General features: G+C 43.8%; 1 protein-coding gene across 1 annotated transcript in view; it reads left to right on the top strand.

The window, feature by feature from the left end:
• PIK3R5 (phosphoinositide-3-kinase regulatory subunit 5) overlaps positions 1–19,896 on the top strand; it is a 231,083-nt gene extending 211,187 nt beyond the window's left edge. The window contains exons 18-19 of the mRNA XM_029600332.1: positions 3,483–3,592; positions 18,548–19,896. Coding sequence (XP_029456192.1) covers positions 3,483–3,592; positions 18,548–18,695 — 258 coding nt within the window. The 3' untranslated portion in view covers positions 18,696–19,896. The remainder of the gene's footprint in view (positions 1–3,482; positions 3,593–18,547) is intronic.
• The last annotated feature ends 546 nt before the right edge of the window (positions 19,897–20,442 follow it).

Consider the following 20,442-nt stretch of genomic DNA (forward strand, 5'->3'; position numbering starts at 1 on the left):
GCATATTAAATTGTTTTACAGTAGTTAGCAATTAATCATTTAAAATTATTTGCATTTCCAAAGAAGAAAGAAGTAAATACATTATTTCATAATATAATTAATATAGCAAACTAAATAGTATGCTAAATAATCAAAATTTTAACACTTAGGCCTAGATTTATCAAACTGCGGTAAGTATCTCTCTCTCTCGACATTGTGAAAGGCGATAACACCTTACCGCCCGGTCACGGCAGCTATCGCAAACGCTATTCAAAAGGGTGTAGTTAAAATCAGCATTAACGATAGTTCTTCACAGACAGGCAAACCCAGCCCACTCCCCTAACTCCTCCTGTTTTTCAAATTTGCATCGCACCATACGATATGGTGCTATCGCATGCAGTAAGGGCCTATCGCATGCGTTAACAGGGCTTTTCACATGCGATAAGCCCTTAACGCATGCGAAAATCCTTAGTGCATTTTGATAAATGACCCCCTTAGAGAGGTAGTATAGTTAGGGTAGAGATAGTATAATAAATAAAAATATACATTAGTTTGGTATTAAATCAGTAGTGTTAGATAATTATGCTAACAGCTCTTGGTGGCTTGTTTAAAAAGCCAAGTTTTAATCCCCTTTTTAAATAATTTGATGTCAGCTTCTAGTCGTAATTCCTGCGGATGGAGTTCCATAGAAGGGGTCCAGCAATAGAGATAGATCTTTCTCTTACATTATTTAGGTGGGCAATTTTGGGGGAAGGAATTGGTAGCATCCCTGTTCCGGTTGATCTGGTGGTTCTTGAGGGGGTGTGGAAGTGAAGTGAAGAGGTTAGTCATTCAATTTTTTCATTGTAGAGGGTTTTGTGTATTAGTGATAAGATTTTATGCTGGGCCCTGTATTTGACCGGCAGCCAATGAAGTTCTTTTAATATTGGGGTGATATGTTCAGATCTTCTAGTACAGTGGTTCTCAACCCTGTCCTGGGGACCCCCCCAGCCAGTCGGGTTTTCAGGATATCCACAATGAATATGCATGAGAGACAATTTGCATACACTGCCTCCATAACATGCAAATTGTCTCTCATGCATATTCATTGTGGATATCCTGAAAACCCGACTGGCTGGGGGGGGGTCCCCAGAACAGGGTTGAGAACCACTGTTCTAGTAACTGTCAAGAGTCTAGCTGCAGAGTTCTGCAGAAGTTGCAATGGTCTTGTTATATTTGCGGGAAGGCCTAAGAATAGTGAGTTACAGTAGTCTAATCTTGATAAGACAAGTGCCTGTAAGACAATTCTAAAATCTTTAGAGAATAGGAGGGGTTTTAATCTTTTGAGTATGTAATTTGAAGTAACCATTGCTTAAAAAGTATTAATAATACACAAGAAATAAACCTTGTTCAATGGAAAGGAAGTTCTAGAAAAAAAATGGAAAGGAAGTTCTAGAAAAAGAGGTCATGAGATGAGACCCCAAAGGGAGTAGATTCAGGAACAGCTTCAGAAAATATTTTTTCACGGAAAAAGTGGTGGATGAATGGAGTGCCTGGAGCAGGTGGCGTATCAAAAACAGCAACACGTTTCAAGAAGGCATGGGATAAATACAGAGGATCCATGCTTACAAAAACAGTGAAAACCTAGCAGAAGCATGATCTAGCAGTAAATGTTTCAAGTGTTTTTAAAGTGCTATAGTCAAATGATTAGAGAATGAATAGCAAAGCGAGTAATATGAAATGTTAAAAGTCCTACCAAAATGCAGGCATCCCTGCAGTTGGGTCAGTCTAGCAGACTGTGTTGTAAGAATTAACAGTACAATAATGACCAGAAGTCCTAACATAAGTGCAGGCAATCACTCAGCTAGATCGGTCTGGCAGCCTGCAAGCACATGAATAACTTAGAAGTCATAGCACTCATATAGCTAGATCTATCTGCTAGGCTACATGCTTCTTGTGTTGGTTTGGTTGGTAGTGGCAGAGTGCTAGCCAGAAAGGTCAGGGAGCCCTGGGAGACTGGATGTTCAGGTGCATCCGCACTGTTGTCGATGGTTCTAGATTATCTTGGGTCCTTGTAGTTAAATATGGGACTGGAGAGGTGCTGAGGAGTGAACTAAACAGGGGATTTATTTGTACGGCTTTCCTGAATAACAGCTCAGAAGTTTGAGGAACTTCTCTGGAAAAGGAGTTCCATAGGGTAGGAGCCAGAGCTGAAAAAGACCTCCTTTCTGGTAGAAACCAGTTCTACATCAGAATGTAAAAAAAGATTTTTGTGAAGATCTTAAACACCGAACAGGAGCATTATCCAGCAGCAGGTTCTTAAAATAAAGTAGACCACAGTTATGAAAGGCTTTAAATATAAGCAGCATGACTTTAAAATGGCACTCTAAGGTGGAGAGGCAACAAGTGCAAAGATTTGAGTACAGGAATATGAGATCTCATTTCTCTTCCTCACATTCTGAATTGTTGGCAATGAATGCTTTTATCCAGAAACCCAGCCAATAGTACATTGCAGAAGTACAGCAAATTTGAATATGTTTCAAATATAAAAGTAACACATTTATGTCTTTAAGCTCTAAATATATTTTGTCTAGTTCTCCTCCCACATGGGTGTAACATAGTAATATAAAAGAAGATGGCCCATCCAGTATGCCCAATTACTCCCAGAAATATCTGCCAACAGGAAATATCTGTTGGCAGATATTTCCTAGCTGCCAACTATAAAGCATGTAGGATATCACTTCTTATTCAAGACAGTTTTTGCTCTCTTCCTCCTTTGTGTACCGCGTGCCTAAGTAGCTGAGCATGCAAAAGCTTTTTTCGCCTGCCTTTCCATGCTAATAATTAGATTATTTTTAATCTGCAGTTTTATTTTATTGTATTTGATTTGTCATATATATATATATATATATATATATATATATATATATATATATATGTATTTAAATTATTATTACTGTTTAAATTATATGTTATTTGAGTTTGTATACTAAACTATTGATATTGCCATATTTACTGTTATTGTCATGTTTAATTACTATTTTGGTTGTGTACTTTTATATATTGTTATATATTTTGTTTTTGTTTTTTTTCATTTGTGGTTTGCTATGAGCTAACTTTTGTAACTGCAGAATAAAAAATGAAAGATAAATAAAATATGCCTAACGATTGGCATTAGCCAATGGTCTTTCAGTGGTGAAATCTGCTGATGATCATATTGTTTAAGTTGGTTTTCAATGAAATTCCTACCATAACTGATATTGATTTTTACTTAGAAGAGTTCAGGGACTAAATGGATACACAGACTGGACTATCTCCTTGTCCCAAGGGATGCTCCCTGCAGAACAGGCACTGTGGCAGGGCCAGCCAGTTTTACCATGGCTTATGCGGTATCTATTCTGCAGATCAATTAAAAAAAAATAAGAAGTTCTTCTTCTAATGCTGTCAAGCCAACTCACAAATCATTAGCATATAAAAACTATCATTGGATGGGGGAAAAATGTGACTATGTGCTCTTCCTGCAGATCAGTGTGTCTCAGATTAAAGTAGACAAAGCCCAAATCATTGGCGTCAACTGCACCTTTGCTGTGTGCCTGGATCAGGATGAACGGAAAATTCTACAGAGTGTCACCAGGTAGGAACAGATTCTTATTGCCAAAAAATAGAAGCAGCTTGACCACCACGAAGGAAAAAAAAAGCTACAGAAAGACAAACTTGGGGCCTGATTTACTAAGGCTTTTTTCCCATTCTGTTTCTATGGGGAAAAAAACGCTTAGTAAATGAGGCCCTTAAACTGCTAAACTAAACAATTGATATATCAGAAAGATAACAGTGGGGTTAATATTCAGTCACTAGCCAGATTGCAAAGTTAGCTGGATAAACTTATCCGGTAACTTTGAAGGGATATTCAGTGGTGCAGCTGCACTATTGAATATATCTGTGTGAGCGACAACTCCCCTCACTCTATCTTAAGGAGCCCGGTTTGGGCTGTTAACCCAGTCCTCCTTAAGGCAGAACGCAGCAAGGGATTCTGGGAGAAGGGAGGTGCTCTTCACCCTACTATAAGAACCCAGGCCCAGAGAGCTTGAGAAGGCATGGGGAAGCTGAGAGAATCTCACTATATGCAAGGAGTGATTACCTCTAAGGTTTGTGACAGACATAAAGGTAAAAATCCTGCTCTGTTAAGATTGTGAATTACTTGGAGTTAAGGAAAGCTCTACTGCTTATTTGGAGTTGATTTGTGTACTACCTAAAGCTAAGGTGAGCTGCACTGCTTGATTTGAGTTTGGAACTTTTTATTCAATGTAAATAAATTGTACAAAAAGGTAACAGCCAGTGTTTGCCGCCTGATTCTGGCTGTTACCAAGCTGCTGTCACCAAGTTGTCACAGTCTGGCTACCTTTAAGAAAGTCAGATAAGTTTATCTGGCTGTCTATAGCATGACTAGAGTTAGCCGGATCAGTTTTCTGGTTAATTCTAAATTTCAGAATTAGCCGGATGACTAATCCGACTAACTTATCTCTCTTCCAGAGCACCCCTACATAATTCAGCTAAATTTTAGCAGATGAGTTATCCAACCAAATAGCTGGCTAAGTGGAGGAAATATTGAAAAGCCAGCATTTAGTCAGATAACTTGCCACTGAATATTGACCCCTCTGTATTTAATTTAAAAAATGAAAAACTTTAATATATCAATGCAACTCTGATTATAACTAATAAAAGCACACATTGCATATTGGCTCTCAGGAATATAACCTCACCCCAGTGTGCGCATCCTGCATAGGTGGGGCCATAACTTATTTGGGGCAGGAACCCTGACTAGCTCTTTCTGTGCCTCTTTCCCCAGGGTGTGGATCCTTTAGGTTGAAGGGGAAAGAGTTTCTTTAGGTCCCAATGCAGGAGTGACTGACTCCCTTTCTTTATTCATTGTGTGCTGAGTGCCCAAATAAACATGCTGGAGCCACTGGATTGGTGTTCAAAATTAAAGTCTACTGTAAACACTGAATAAAGGAAAATTATTTCTTACCAGATAATTTTTGTTCCTGTAGTACCACAGTTTTTCTCTATGCCTTCCCACCCTGGTCACTGGTCGGCAAGATGCTTCGCCAGATAGAGGTCCATCCAGGGAGGGTGATCCTGGTGGCTCTGGAGTGGCCTCGACACCCGTGGTTCGCAGACCTTGTCAATCTCACGGTGGACACTCCCCTGCGGTTAGGTCATCTTCCCAATCTACTACGGCAGGGCCTTATATTTTTCAATCAGGCAAATCACTTTTGTCTAGTGGCCTGGCTTTTGAAAGGCGATGGTTGAGAAAAAAGGGTTATCCGGAGGACATGTTTACTACTCCAAGAGTGTAGACCTTCTACCTCACTGACATATGTTAGGATTTGGAAGGTGTTTGAATCCTGGTGTAAGGATCAGGGTGTTTTTCCCCATCAGGCTTCCATTGCATAGGTGCTAGCTTTCTTGCAGAAGGGCTTAGCCAAAGGATTGTCTTTCAGTTCCCTGCAAGTCCACGAATGGCTTTGGGGTGTCTTCTAGGTAAAATGCATGGTACTTAGTTGGTGTCGCATCTGGATATCGTCCGCTTCCTTCGGGGAGGCGAAACATTTGCGTCCCCCAGTCCGTCATGTTTGTCCAATGTGGAACCTTAATCTTGTGCTCAAGGCCTTGTGTGAAGCTCCCTTTGAGCCGTTGAAACGGGCTACCTTAAAGGACCTCACGTTAAAGACTGTATTTTTGGTGGCTATTTGTTCAGCTCGCAGGGTATCTGAGCTTCAGGCGCTTTCTTGCCAGGATCCTTTTCTGCGTATCTCTGATTCGGATGTCTCTCTTACGACAGTTCTGTCATTTTTGCCAAAGGTGGTCTCCTCTTTCCATGAGAACCAGTCTGTGGAGCTTCCGGCATTTTCATACTTACTGTCGGAGGCGCCGCATGCTCGGGAGTTGAAGCGTTTAGATGTCTGCCGAGTTCTCCTGCGCTATCTGGAGGTCACGAATTCATTCAGGGTTTCCAATCATTTGTTTGTCTTGCGGAATGGCTCAAAGAAGGGCCAACATGCGTCCAAGGCGACTATTGCACGATGGTTGAAGGAAGCTATTTCGTCTGCTTACATCTGTCGAGGCTGGCCTATACCTGAGGGGTTAAAGGCACACTCTTTGCATTCTCAGGCCGCTTCATGGGCTGAGTGTCACTTAGTCTCGCCACAGGAAATCTGCAGGGTGGCGACCTGGAAGACGTTGCATACTTTTGCCCATCATTATCGACTGGACGTCCAGGCTCCGGACGTTAGTAATTTTGGCAGCGGAGTCATTCGAGTGGGACTCTCGAGGTCCCACCCTGCGTAGGGAAGCTTTGGTACATCCCAGCAGTCTGGGACTGATCCGGGTACGTACAGGGAAAGGAAAATCAGTTCTTACCTGATAATTTTCGTTCCTGTAGTACCACGGATCAGTCAAGACACCCTCCCTTAACGAGGGTTTATCGCTCAGTTTTTTTCTTGAGAGTCCACTCTACTACTTAGTTTTTGTGGCTGAAGATATCAGAAGAAGATGATACGTTACTCTTTTTATATTCACGTTGTCCAAGATTGGGCTTATTTCCATAATTACCTGGTTTGTCTTGTTGATCTGTTAAGGTAGTCTGCAACATTATTAGTTTTCTGCTTTGAGACTGATTATACTGAGGAGATGCAGGTGGCACACCGGTCTAATAGGGAGTGCTCTACAAGTTTTTCTCTGTCTCCATCTGCTGGAAGGGAGGCAAAATCCAGCAGTCTGGACTGATCTGGGTATGTACAGGGAATGGTGCAATAAATATGTTTCCAGCACCACAGTCTCTTCTTTCCTTGGTTACAATATTCATCTCTATCTGTGCAGCAGTCTTTCAGTAGGCAAGGGATCCTAGCCTTCTTCCGAATTAAGTGAAGAGGAGGCCCCAGTTGACAGGGTAACCTTTAAGATGGTCAGGAAAACCCCCTCCACAGTTGCCAAACATGTTGTCCTTTCACAGAGAGTAAACTTTCTCTCTCCCCAGGGGCTGAAGACTCCAGATAGGGGTCCTCCAAGATCTTTGTAGCTCTTGTGTTCATGGTGAGTAGTTCTTCTACTTCCTTAGAATTATATAGCCTCAGTCTCCCCTCAGGATCCCTTATGGGAAGGATCCCTCGATGCAGGTTTCTTACCCTGCTCCAATGCAGGAAGGAAGGGGGCAGCAAAAAAAAAAAAATCTTCCTCCTGGATGCCTCAATGTCCCTTTCCCTTAACCCAATATAACACCGGAGTTACTCGTTACAATGGGTCACTACCACCTCTGAGGGCAGGTCGTCCCTATCCCTAGGCATCCCAGATATAGGGTTCTCCATACTCTGAATCCAAAAAAATGTCCAGGTGTCCAGTGAGGCTCCTACCATGAAATCCTGGAAATCCCAAAAACAACCCGGAGGAGTATATTTATTTATTTAAAAATTCTTCTATACCGTCATTAAGTTAGATAACCATCATAACAGTTTACAGTAAGGCACGATAATAAAAGGAATGGTATAGATTACAACTTAATCATGTGCCATCATAGTACGGTAACATTTTAATATAATAAACTATGTGTGTAAGTTAAGCTTGTATATTGGGACCAAATTAGGCGGTTTATATTTAACCTTAATATGCATTTGTATGTTACAAGAAACAACTTCAATATTGGTGCGTCCTTGTTAATCAACTGTTTTTCTCCTTCTCTTTATCTTTTTTATAAAAAGCTTGTTTAAAGAGCCAGGTTTTCAGATTTGTTTTGAATATTTTTAAATTTCTCTGCAGCCTAATTTTGAGTGGCATGGTGTTCCATAGCACAGGGCCAGCCAGAAATAGTGCTCTTTCCCTTACGTGCGTGAGGCTTGCTGTTTTAACCGAGGGGACAGTTAGTAGAGCCTTATTAGCTGATCTCAGGTTTCTTTGCGGGACGTGTACGTGTAGTGCAGTGTTAAGCCAGTCAGCTTTTGCCTCATGGATTAGTTTATGAATAATACATAAAGCCTTATATTGTACTCTTTGTTAGATTGGAAACCAGTGTAATTCAGCGAGTGTTCCTCGCTGAATTACACTGGCTTCCAATCGAAGGAGATCCTGCCAGCTAGGGAGTAGACTGGCAGGATCTCCCTCCCGACCCTGGTCAGGAATCCCAGCCTATTTCCTCTGACTGGGCCTGAAAAGCACAAAAAGGATAAGCACATACTCTCCACAACTTATAAAGGACTGCCCGCAGACTCCTGGGAGAGAGGTGTAATAAAGCCTCTCAGGGGAAGGCCATTCCCAGACCCCTTGAAGGAAGGAGCTGAATTTGATTGGATCCTCCCCCCATTCACTAAAACCTATTCTATCTAACACTTCCCAGGGCTTATTGTATGGTAACCGACAGGGTGGTTGGGTTACAGGAATTTAAAGCAGTACGGACATACTGGATATTATAGAAGATGCTGTGCTGAAGTGTCTGTAATCAATGTCACCTGCTTCATCCCCTGTTTTGAAGATTTATGAATGAGACTAAGCCAGTGGAATGAGGCAAACTTATTGAGTCACTTCAAGAAATATATGCATGTACATTGAAGCAGCTCCACATGATTTTACTCTCTTCTAGAATTTCCAGTTTTTACAACAAAAAATATCCTTGGTCTTGAGAAGGCACTACTTAATTCATTTTACAAAGTTACCCTGAAGTAGGCATTCGGGACTTATCTTTTAATACAATTTTGAATATGTTTTGTGAACGGGTTCACATTTTTGTCTTTTTATGTGTGTGTGTGTTATAATTAGAGTTGCAGTGATATATTAAAGATTTCCATTTTTTTTTTAAATTAAATACATTATCTGTTATATGAATTGTTTGGCAGGTTTGACTTCTTTAATTCTTTTTCTGCCTCTTTTCTTCCTTATTGCTGCCTTCCCTACTGACCTAGTTAACTATTTTGTTGCCAATTAAAGATTATACATTTGTCCCTCTATCTCTGTCTTCTATTCCTGTGAGTGCATAAGGCCATATACCTTTGACATATTTTCAGTGAACTTCTTTTTGTCTAAAGAGAATTAATCAAGTCATATGCTGCTGCCTATTCAGGTCTGAGCTCCCAGGTGAAGAGAGAGAGCTCAGAAACACTCTCAAATTTTTAAATGTACTTTTTATTTGTAGCACGTAGGAAGGGTAAGTGTACAACAGCCCATGCAGAGCTGAAAGTACACACAGAGTTAAGTCCAAATTTTCAAAGCAGACATGCGTAGAAGTCCACTTTGAAAATATGTGGGTTTATGCGGAACTCAGTGTGGCAAATGTGCACACATTTGGGTCTGCTTGAGAGCATGTGTAAATGTTTACGCATACATTTATGCGCATACTTTCGAAAATTGAAAGTGTGCGCATAAATTATTTCCTCGCCACCAACTCCATCCCTGCGAAGAGGAAATCGCTTTTGCACAAACTTTTACACATACAACCTCTCAAGTAATTTTCAAAAGCTGACTTTCACACACAGAACTGGGTTTTATGTGTAAAAATGTTGGATCGGTTATCATGGCGAGCTGTAGAATGTGTTAGTGGATGAAACGGTGAGAGAGAGAGAGCCACTGTAGAGAGTACATTGTAGAAATCAACTCTTTTTACCTATCATCATTCCAAATGACAGAAAATCTTCACTGATGACAACTGTGCTATTCGTACCTCTGACTGTGCATGTAAAACTGCTCCCAAAACCTACCTTACCCTGAGTTACTAGTGCCCCCTCTTACAGTGGTATAAATAGTAAACTTAAATGTGAGCCTCTACAGAGTCTCTCTCTCTCTCTCTCTCTCTTGTGGATGCCTAACCACATCCCCTTTTTTATTGTGGGCGCTGTTTCTGCAATATTTATAGTTTAGGTGGCAAAAAACATGCATTAAGTTATAGGGATGTGCAGAGGGACCGCATACGTTGCATTCAGTATTCATATTCGTCGGGGGCAGATACATTGCATTCGGCAAGGGGGGCCCCCGATCCATTCATGCGTTCATTCTTATTCATTTCCCTGCTAAAATTTAATTAACTACAACCCCCATCCTCCTGACCCCCCAAGACTTACCAAAACTTCCTGGTGGTCCAGCGGGGGGTCCGGGAGCCATCTATTGCACTCACGCCGTCAGCTGCTGGTATTCAAAATGGCGCCGATAGCCTTTGACCTTACTATGTCACAGGGGCTACCGGTGCCATTGGTCGGCCCCTGTCCCTGGTAGGAGCATCTTGTGCCTTTGGGTAGGCGCTAATTTCTGAAAGTAAAATGTGCGGCTTGGCTGCACATTTTACTTTCTGAATCGCGCGCGAATACCTAATAGGGCCATCAACATGCATTTGCATGTTGAGGGCACTATTAGGTTTGGCGGGTTGGACGCGCATTTTCCACCCCTTACTGAATAAGGGGTAAGGGAAAACGCGCGTCCAATGACAGGTTAACAGTGCACTCCGTCGGAGCGCACTGTACTGTATCAGCCTGTAAGTGAAAGATTGGTGGGAATGCCTAGTGCATAGAGTCAGAGCCGTGGAACAGACACTGTAACAAGGATAGCTTAAGAATAGTGAAGAGGAAGGCGGAGGAAAAAAATTATTTTTTAAAATCTAAGCTAATTTTAGACGCTGACCCCAGTTTAACATCAGATTCATGATCTTGTATTTTCACCTCCTCCCCCAACAATCTTGACTGCCATGCTTTTTGGAGACTGTTTTTCTCTCAGCTTTTGGTGCATCACTTCCTTTTTACTCAGCTCAGTCAAGTTTATGATCCAGGAGTAGGGGAAATAATAAATCAAAGTGCACAAGGATATGTGGAAAGCCTGTAGCAACTGCAGGCTAGCTACAGGAATCCTCATAATTTACAAATGGAAGCAAAACAGACAGGATGGTGGTGTTAAAATGGCACCCAACTGTTCTGTGTTTTTTTGCTGCTGCTGTACTTATTGGAACATCAATTTGTTACCAGTTGTTAGTCATTAATGAGATCCATATTTTACTCCAACCTAGATGTCAGGAACCCCTGATCTTATAGTTTTAATGTGTGTGATTTTTAAATCCTAGATCTGAATTTTGGCTCTCTGACTATGGGCAAATCACTTTATCTAGCAAGTGCTGAGACTTATTTTGCTTGGTTGACTATTGGAAGATATCTGTACAACTCACTAGTCACATAAAGAGAATATTTAAAGATTTCTATTATATATCAATCTGAGTTATTCCAGACTTTACTTTGAGCTTAACTAGGCCCACCTGAATTATTTATTTGCAAACATCTGATTTAAGGTTTAATAACCATTTCAGGGGTTGCTACTTAATTTCACATTAAAACCTAGTGACTCAAAATACAATGAAATGAGACTAGTAAAATATTCCCTGGTATGCAGTAATACTCCATAAATGCACAACTAGAGAACTGAGAAGTAAGTTTAAGTCCCTGCTCTGTCCGGCTCTAGGTAAGTTACTTTCCCTATCTTAGTACAGTTAAGAGGGGGATAATTCTTAATTTTCGTCTTTCTTCTCCTCTTTGGAGGCTGCCACACAGTCCAGGCACCAAAATTATGCTTTGTACATTTTAGAAAAGTATATGGCTGATTTTTCTTTTTGGATGCAAGGTGCTGAATGAATTCAAATAGCTTATTACGCTGCCCAGGAAAGAAGCACATAATGTAATGTGAAGCAAACTATACTAGTTTGCTGCAGCTGCAGAGGAAAACGTGTTCCATTGTTATCAAAAAGCTGCTTGCATTTGGTGCACCTGCTGTTTCAGTTTTGTTAAGCATTGCATATTATATATAATGTGGAACTCCATAGCATTTACTATCTATATATACAGTATTTATATGCCCTGAAACATGTGCTTGATGCTTATTCTTTCTAAGTCTACTCATGCATGGTGCCTGTTGTTTAAGGTTTAGTAATTCATTTCCTCTTTTCACAGACAAAAGGCAGACAGAGCCTGTTTTTTTCAAAGTGAATTTTAGATATGTGTGTGCTTTAAGGTGAAAGCAAAAACCCTACAGCTCCAGGCTATCAACCTTCACAAGCCAGGCAGTTTAATCTAGTGACTGAAGCTGTGAAATCTGCAGATCCTGTTTCCATCCCCACCCACAATCAGCTGTCATTAAGGGGCTTGTTTGCAAAGCCATTTCTGTGCAAAAAAACACTGCGTTATGTGGCAAATGGGCTGCTTTAAAACTGAACCCCCCCCCCCCCTCCAGCTCAGTACCTGTAAAAGTGCGTGCACTGCTTGGCTTCACACATACTTTCACTCGCACCGAGGAGAGGCTTTCTGGGAGTGAGAGGGGCATTGGGATAGAGTTGGCCCTTATGCAATTACTTTTTGATTTTAAAAGGTTTGGGCCTGATTTTAAAAAGCATTTACACACTTAAAATTGAGTTTCATTTATTTATTATTTATTTAACACTTTTATATACCGAATATTCATGTAGAAGATTACATATCACTTCGGTTTACAGTATAACAAATTGGCATGTAAGAATGCTTTACATATAACAGGAATAAAATAACTTGGAGCAGCGAAACAGGGACAAAACAACAATAAATAAGCTCTATTGAAAGACCAGAGAAAACTGACTAAGGTTCTAGGTCAGCGGTTCTCAACCTGGTCGCGACCCCGGCGGGGGTCGAACGACCAAAACGCAGGGGTCGCCTAAAGCAGGTCTCCAACCACCGGTCCGCGGACCAGTACCGGGCCGTTGGGGTTTTTTGCCGGTCCGCGGCGCCGCGGCTGCTGCAGGGAGGTGGGGCGAAGCTGGCGACCTGCCTCCTCCAACCCCAAAACAGTGGCGTAGCCACGGGTGGGCCTGGGTGGGCAGGTGCCCACCCAACTTAGACCCAGGCCCACCCAACTGGCACCGGAACTGCAAGGCTGTCGCGGGATCCCATCCCCGCGACAGCGAACAAGAGAACCCACGCCTCGCGCGCCATCACGGCACACATGGGGAAGCGCTGCTGCGGCCGTATGGCCAACCGGTCTTCCTGTTCAGGGGGGGGGGGGGGAGTGGAAGCGCCGCGTGCAGCTTCCGCTTCCTCCCCCAATGCAGGAAGATCAGCTGCCTCTCCTGCTGCCACCGGCCTCCTGCTATCTTCGGGCCAAACGGCCCACCGAACTTCCTGTTTGGGGGTGGGGGAGCGGAAGCGCCGCGTGCAGCTTCCGCTTCCTCCCCCAAAGCAGGAAGATCAGCTGCCTCTCCTGCTGCCACCGGCCTCCTGCTATCTTCGGGCGTTGGGCCGATCTTCCTGCTTGGGGGGGGGGGGAGGGAGGAAGCGGACGTTGTGCGCTGCGCTTCCGCTCCCCCCCCCCAACAGGAAGTTCGGCCCGACGCCCGAAGATAGCAGGAGGCCTGTGGCAGCAGGAGAGGCAGCTGATCTTCCTGCTCTGGGGGAGAAAGCGGAAGCTGTGCACGTGCTTGAATGTGTATGTGTGGATGAGAATGGGAGTGTGTGTGGGTGAAAACTGGAGCCTGGGTGTGTATGTGGGTGAGAATGGAAGCTTGAATATGTGGGTGAATGGAGCTCGAATGTGTGTATGTGTGGTTGAGAATGGGAGCCTGGGTTTGTGGGTGGGTGAGAATGGGAGCTTGAATGTGTGTATATATGGGTGAGAATGAGAACCTGGGTTTGTGTGGGTGGGTGAGAATGGAAGCTTGAATATGTGGATAAGAATGGGTGCTTGAATGTGTGTATGTGTGGGTGAGAATAGGACCTTAAATGTGTATATGTATGGATGAGAATGGGAGCTTGAATATGTGTGGGTGAGACTGGGAGCATGGGTTTGTGGGTGAGAATGGGAGTCTGGGTTTATGTGTGTGGGTGAGAATGGGTGCCTGGATGTGCGTCTGTGTGTGCATAAGAATATAAGCCTGGGGAGGGGTGAGAAAGTGAGAACTTGTATGTGTGTCTGCAGAGAATGTGAGCTTGGGGGGGGGGGGAGAGAGCATATGAGAGTGACAGCTTGAGTGTGTGAGAGGGAGTCTGTGAGAGAAAGCTTGTATGTGTGTTTGTGTGTGTGTGTGTGTGTGGAAGGGAAGAAGACAGTAATAGAAGAAAGACACTGAAAAGGAATTAGGAAATGAGCTATAAGGGAAAAAATGGGAAAAAGAGACCAGGACCAACTGATTAGAAAAATACAAAGATCAGACAACAAAGGTAAAAATATATATCTATATTTTGAGATGTTAGCAATTTAAATATAAGCAACACAACCGCTCTCTCAAAATTTATGGACAGGTAGGAGCCGTGTATAAAATAGTAATAATAAGAAGGCTAAAGTACCACAAATCACCGTGAATTATGTTTGTATCATTAAGTAAACCTCATACTTAGGCGTAGATGTGAATGCTATGCTGCATAATTTGGCATTATTTATCAGTAAAAAAAAGCAACTAGTAGACCTGCATGCCTACAGCCCACCCATGTTAACCTTGTGCCCACCCAAAAAATCAATTCTGGCTACACCACTGCCCCAAAAGGGAAGAGACATGGCCCAAAAAGCTAGCGCGTCGCAGTGACGTATGTTGCTGGAGCCGCGCAGGCAGGAAGGAGGTGTATCAGCCACTGCAGGTGCTCCTCCTACTTCCTTCCTGCCCTGCCCCGGAAGACAAATGTTGCCGGAGCCGCACGGGAAGGAAGGAGGAGGCGCGTCAGCCGCGTGCAGAAGAGGAGCAGCGGGGCCGGGAAGACTAGGGCCACTGCAGAGCCCATCCTGTGGCAACCCGTAAAGAAGAGGCCCAGAGGTGAGAGAGAGGTGTGTGCGAGTATGAGATGAGTTGAGAGACTGTGTGTGTTTGCAGAGACAGCATGTGAGAGCCTCTGTGTGTGTGAAAGAGACAGCATGTAAGAGTGAGAGCCTGTGCTTGAGAAAGGCAGCATGTGGGGGTGTGAGAGAGCCTGTGTGTGAGACTCAGACAGCCTGTGCCAGTGAGAGCCTGTGTATGTGTGTGTGTGAGAGAGAAATGCATGTGAGAATGAGAACCTGACTGTGTGTTTGAAGGGAAGAAGACAGGTGGAGAGAAAAGAATAGAAAAAAAGGCAAATATAAAAGGAAATGGCAAAAAATTAGAAAGGGAAGCAGATGTAAAAAAAAATAAATTACTTTTTACTGATTGACACAATGTAATCTTTGGGAATGTGCAGAGTAGCACTTTCTCTATAGCGGATCTCACAATGTACGAGATCAACATGGAGGAAGTGGAACCCACGGGCCTGCACAGAGGAGGCAGCAGAATGGGCTTCAGTGCCAATAGCAGCAATCAGTGCCTCCCCAATAGCCACGTGGGCAGCAGTGGCAGTAATTAGATTAATTGTTTGACTCAGCTGGAGGTGACAAAGTATGAAGTGGGATGTGAATCAGCTTGATCTGGTGGAGAATTAGGATTGCTGTTACACATGAACTGTATTTGGCAAACATTAAGGGAGCCAGGATAATCAATTGATGCCTGCAGCTGAGGACTGATTCATTATGACTCATGTAGAAATTAGTGCATTTTCCAGATTAGTCTGCATAACACAATTCTCAACATTCAGCATTATTTCTGCTGCATAGAGTTTTATCTGAGAGGCTCTGAGGTTGTGAGGGAGCCAGTAAGAGTGAGAGCATGAGTGTGTATGAGAAAATCCAGGGGAGTAAGAGTGTGTGTGTGTGAGTGGGGGGGGTGGGAGAGTGTCTTACACCCTGAGAGTGTATCAGTGTCTGTGAGAGCGAAAGGTTATGGTGGGTATAAGAGCATGAATGTGTATGTATGTGACAGTGTATGTGAGAGAGAGAAGATAACCTCCTAATCCTCGACAATATCAGGGTGACTGGAAATCAAGAGCTCCCATGTATGGACAGCAGGGGCTTTTTAAAATCCTTATTAGTTTTAATTATTGGGTGTTATTTGATATATGTGCTGTTTTGAAATATTATTGGTGTTTGGGAAATTATAAAAATGTATATGATTTTAATTAATAGAAATTCTATTTATCAGTAATTTTAAAATATTCTTTTATTAGTATGGTTTTACTATTATAACTGATGCTTTATGTTTCTTAATTTTATTGTTTTATGAGGAGTGGTGGTTCTGTTTATAAATGTCATAATAAATAAGTATGCACTAAAATCCAACCCCATCCATAACCCCACCCCATATGACCAAAGCCCCGCCCTCGCAGGGCGAGGGCGGGGCGAGGGGTCACCGCAACATGAGGAACTGTATTACGGGGTCACGGCATTAGAAAGGTTGAGAACCACTGTTCTAGGTGCATAATTAGATAGACAACAATAAATAATAGGCTCTATTGAGGGGCCAGAGAAAAACTGACTAAGGTTCTAAGTACATAATGAATTATACAACAATAAATAGTAGGCTCTAATGAGGGCAAGAGAAAATCTGACTAAGGAATTGGAGTGCTAATCTAAGAGCTTGTCTGTTCGAATGTAGGGTTGTTACGAGCGCGCGCGGGCGCGGTCGTCTCGGGCGGGTGGTGAGCCCTTGGGCCACGGCAGGACCCCAGGAGGAGCCCAAGGCCACACCGTGGGAGGTGAGCTGAGCAGGCATGGTGAGCCAGGCAGGCAAGAACAGAAACAGGGAGTCCGGCCCTCAGCCGGACCTGCATGCCCATGGTAGCCAACACGGGGAAGTTGACTAATGAACGGTCCTCCGACTGTTCCCGGCCCTTTCGGACCTGCCGCAGGGAACGGCAATGGGCAGCAGGCCGGACAGAGGCAAGGGCAGACAGAGTCCTTAAACAGACAACATCAGACAGGGCAGAAGCAGGCTGAAGCAGACGGAGACATCAGGACAAGGGCTGAAGCGAGACACTAGAAGGATCCAGGCGAGTAGGAACTCCGATGCTGGGATACTCACATCCGAAGCCCCTCGGCTGGCAGAGGAAGACATCAGGGTACAGGCTGAAGCAGACACTGTAGACAAGGCTGGACGGGAACATTGCACTGTCCATCAGGGCCGCCCTACTCAGCCCACCCGTGGGACTGAGTCACGGACCACCCTGTCCCAGACGCGCCCTACACAGCCCTGGGAGGCTGGTCGCGGACCACGCGGAGAGGAGGGCGCGGGGAAGACCCAGGCGAACAGGACTCCGATGCTGGGAAACTCACATCCCGAAGCCCTTACGGCTGGCAGGCACAGGAACAAACATCTAGGCAGGGTCAGAGACAGGCATCAAGGCAGAGACACTGGACATCAGGAACATCAAGCAGAGACAGGACAAGGCGCAATCAAACATGGAGGACCTGGATCGGCTAGGTTACAGGCGACTGTAATGCTCAGATCCAAGACAACAGTGAACAGAAAGTCCTTAAATACTGGAGGTAGAAGGCAACTCCCTGGGGGAGGAGCTTGCCAGGACCGCCCACCACTGGTCCTATAACTAGGGTAGAGAGCTGCGGGCCAGCCCCTAGGGAAGGGCGTCGCCCAACAGGAAGTCCAAACGCTGAGGCATGCAAGCCACAGGCACAGCTAGGCCTCTCAGGCCCTGGAGCAAGTCCTGGATGATGCGCAGGCGAGGCCCAGGCTTCAGAGCGGCCTCTGGAGGAAGGTAAGAGACCTCCTGCAGCGCAGCAGCAGGGGGGATCGCAACAAGGGTGAAGTCCTGGAAAGTCTTATGTGTAAATGCACTTTACTGAAATAAGTAGGCTTTTGAAAATTGCTACAGTAAACGCGATTGAATTGTCCATAGGATCCTCTTGCATAAGTGCACTTTACTCGAGTAAATGGCTTTTGAAAATTGCTACACACATAACTCCTATGAAAATGACCTCCTATGCGCCTAAGTGTACGTGCTTAAGGTATGCCTTCCGAAGAGAGGAGGTGTAACTTTACATGAGTGAATGTATGCATGTATTATGCCAACTACCTGGGGGTTTTCAAAGCAAACTTATGCGCCTAAGTTCACTTTTGAAAATACTCAGGAAACATCTGCATGTTACAAAGTACACATAAGAACATAAGAAAATGCCATACTGGGTCAGACCAAGGGTCCATCAAGCCCAGCATCCTGTTTCCAACAGTGGCCAATCCAGGCCATAAGAACCTGGCAAGTACCCAAATACCCAAAAACTAAGTCAGACCTTACTAATATGTGAGCGTAATCCCTACTTCCTCACAAACTCAAACACAGGTTTTAAACTCTCAGATAGGGACTCTTATGGCCAGGCAATTTTTCTTGTGCAGTGTGTACCTACCTCAACAGCACCAGATAGAGCATAATCTTTTTAAGCCAGTCTGCCGTTCCGGATAATGATGCCCACAAAGAATACTATAGCTGAAAACAGATCATTGGAAGATTACCTAGCAGTCCAGCCCTTCAACAAGAACCTTACATTGTTGTGCATGGGAGATAAGAAATAATTTTCTTACCACTGAAAACATGAAACGCTTGCCATGCTTGATTTTAATCTCATGATGGCTGTCTTGCTTATGTTGTCTATTTTTAGTCTACAATGTTATCAAGAATCCTTTTAAACATTTTTTTGTGGTCTTTGTGCTGTCAGAAAGTCACAGGAGTCTCTCTGAAAATGCTTATTTTGTTTCCCTTTGAAGGTGCGAAATCTCTCCATGCTACAAACCTGAAAGCAAAGAAGCCAGACCGCTGAGGAGACCTCCTTCATACCAGTTTCCCCAAAACCAGTCTGAATTTTGCTCCCTGCTTTGCTTACCCATTGCTACATTCAGTGGTGCACTACCGTAGAGCGACCTGAAGAAAAACATAACGCAGAGAGGAGGGGAAGGGCCAGGTCAACCCTCTTCCAAGTCAAGCATGGTGTCCAGTGCCTGTCAATAAGTTCTCCAAACTGCCCTCTGAATAGAAATACAGGAAAGGGAATCGGAGGATGTCTCTCACCTGTATGACGATATAGTTTGGCAAGGTGGAAGTTTGGTACAAAAGATGAACAGCCCTGGAACCACAACTGTGGACCGTTCAGCTCCACAACCAAGCACTGCAAGGTTTGAGTTGAGACTTGGCGGACTGTGCCATGAAAATCCACCACAGCAAACTCTTACACGTACACACACACAAATGCTGTGGAGGAAGAAAATAAGTCACACACTGTCAAAACAGGGTGTAGGGCCTTTTGGCGGTTTTGGCTCCATGTAGCAACAGCACCACGAGCAATACAAGTTGCATGGGGGCCTCCGCACTAGATCGGCATTTTTGGGGGGCATTCAGATATTTTATGCCCTACCTATCTGCCCACTGGGCTTCAACCGAACTTTATTTTGCTGTCCTTCACAGAACAGCCACTTCCTGAGCATGCACACATTGAGACGATGATGCAAATGTTGGCAGCTGGTGTAACATGATTGGAAACATTCTGTGGTAATGACATTGGAGATGCAGTTGTGTGAAGTACCTTTTGGGCAAAATGCGAATTTTCTATCCAGCTCACTTCTAGTGCTAAATTGCAATTGCATCCAAGAATGTCTCTGTGTTTCATGCTTACAGGTCATGTTTTCATGTCTACGCCTTTCAGTAAATATTACTCAGTTTCACAAATTACAGTACTGTTATATGCTAACCTTCACTGATGAGGCGCAATAGCGTAAAATCATGCACGGAATACTGAAGAAATTGGTTTGCACTAACTTTAAATCTTTTTTTTTTTTCTCATATGGAAAATTCCACCAGCATAATGTTGCTTTGCACAAATCCTTTTAGAATGATTATTTTTCTAATGGCTCCTTTCCAGTTTCTTGGTGTCATTGTTTATTTTATTTTATTTGCACTAAAAGCTGTAGAGCAGAAGCGCCACAAAAATGAAAAGACAGATTTCATTTTTGTTAACCTGATCATTTACAGTAGATCCTAGGAAAAGAGGTGAAGTGACCAATTTTTTATTTCTAATCTGTTGTAACTGGATAGTCTCGTCCATTTATATCACTGGTTTTACTATGCAAAATGGATATCATGATAGGTTATAGTAAATGCTGTAATAATTAGGGTTGCCGCCTGACTCCAGATTTTCAGGACAGGTTGATCCAGTCGTGGTTTTACCCCACTGCATTCAGGCACATGTGGTTCTGAATTTTCTGTTGCATTCCTTCAGAAAGGCAAGACTATAGGTCCATGTATGCATTGGGGCAAAACCCAGAACTGGATCACTCTGTGCTGAAAACCTGGAGCCACTTGGCAACCCTAGTAATTCATGTTAGGCTGATGTCTCTTCATTCCCTCTGCCTTTTGCATGCTCCCTCTGCTGCTGAGTCTTGAGCGGATATTCCGGATAACAGTAACTATTCTCTTAGCTGTGGCAGCAGAAAGAGGCAGAAAGGTGGGAGGGGGTGGCTGGCATGGATGACGGATCTGGAAGGGAAGGAGGTGTGAAAGACTGGGAGAGGGGGAGGAAGGAAGGTGATGTGACAGATTCAGGAAATGAGAGAGAGAGGGGGGAGCTGAATCAAGTGTAGGGAAGGGAGGGAGGAAAGTGTGTGTGGGG

The sequence above is a fragment of the Rhinatrema bivittatum genome, chromosome 4, assembly GCF_901001135.1.
Source record: "Rhinatrema bivittatum chromosome 4, aRhiBiv1.1, whole genome shotgun sequence".
NCBI classification, from domain to species: Eukaryota; Metazoa; Chordata; class Amphibia; order Gymnophiona; family Rhinatrematidae; genus Rhinatrema; species Rhinatrema bivittatum.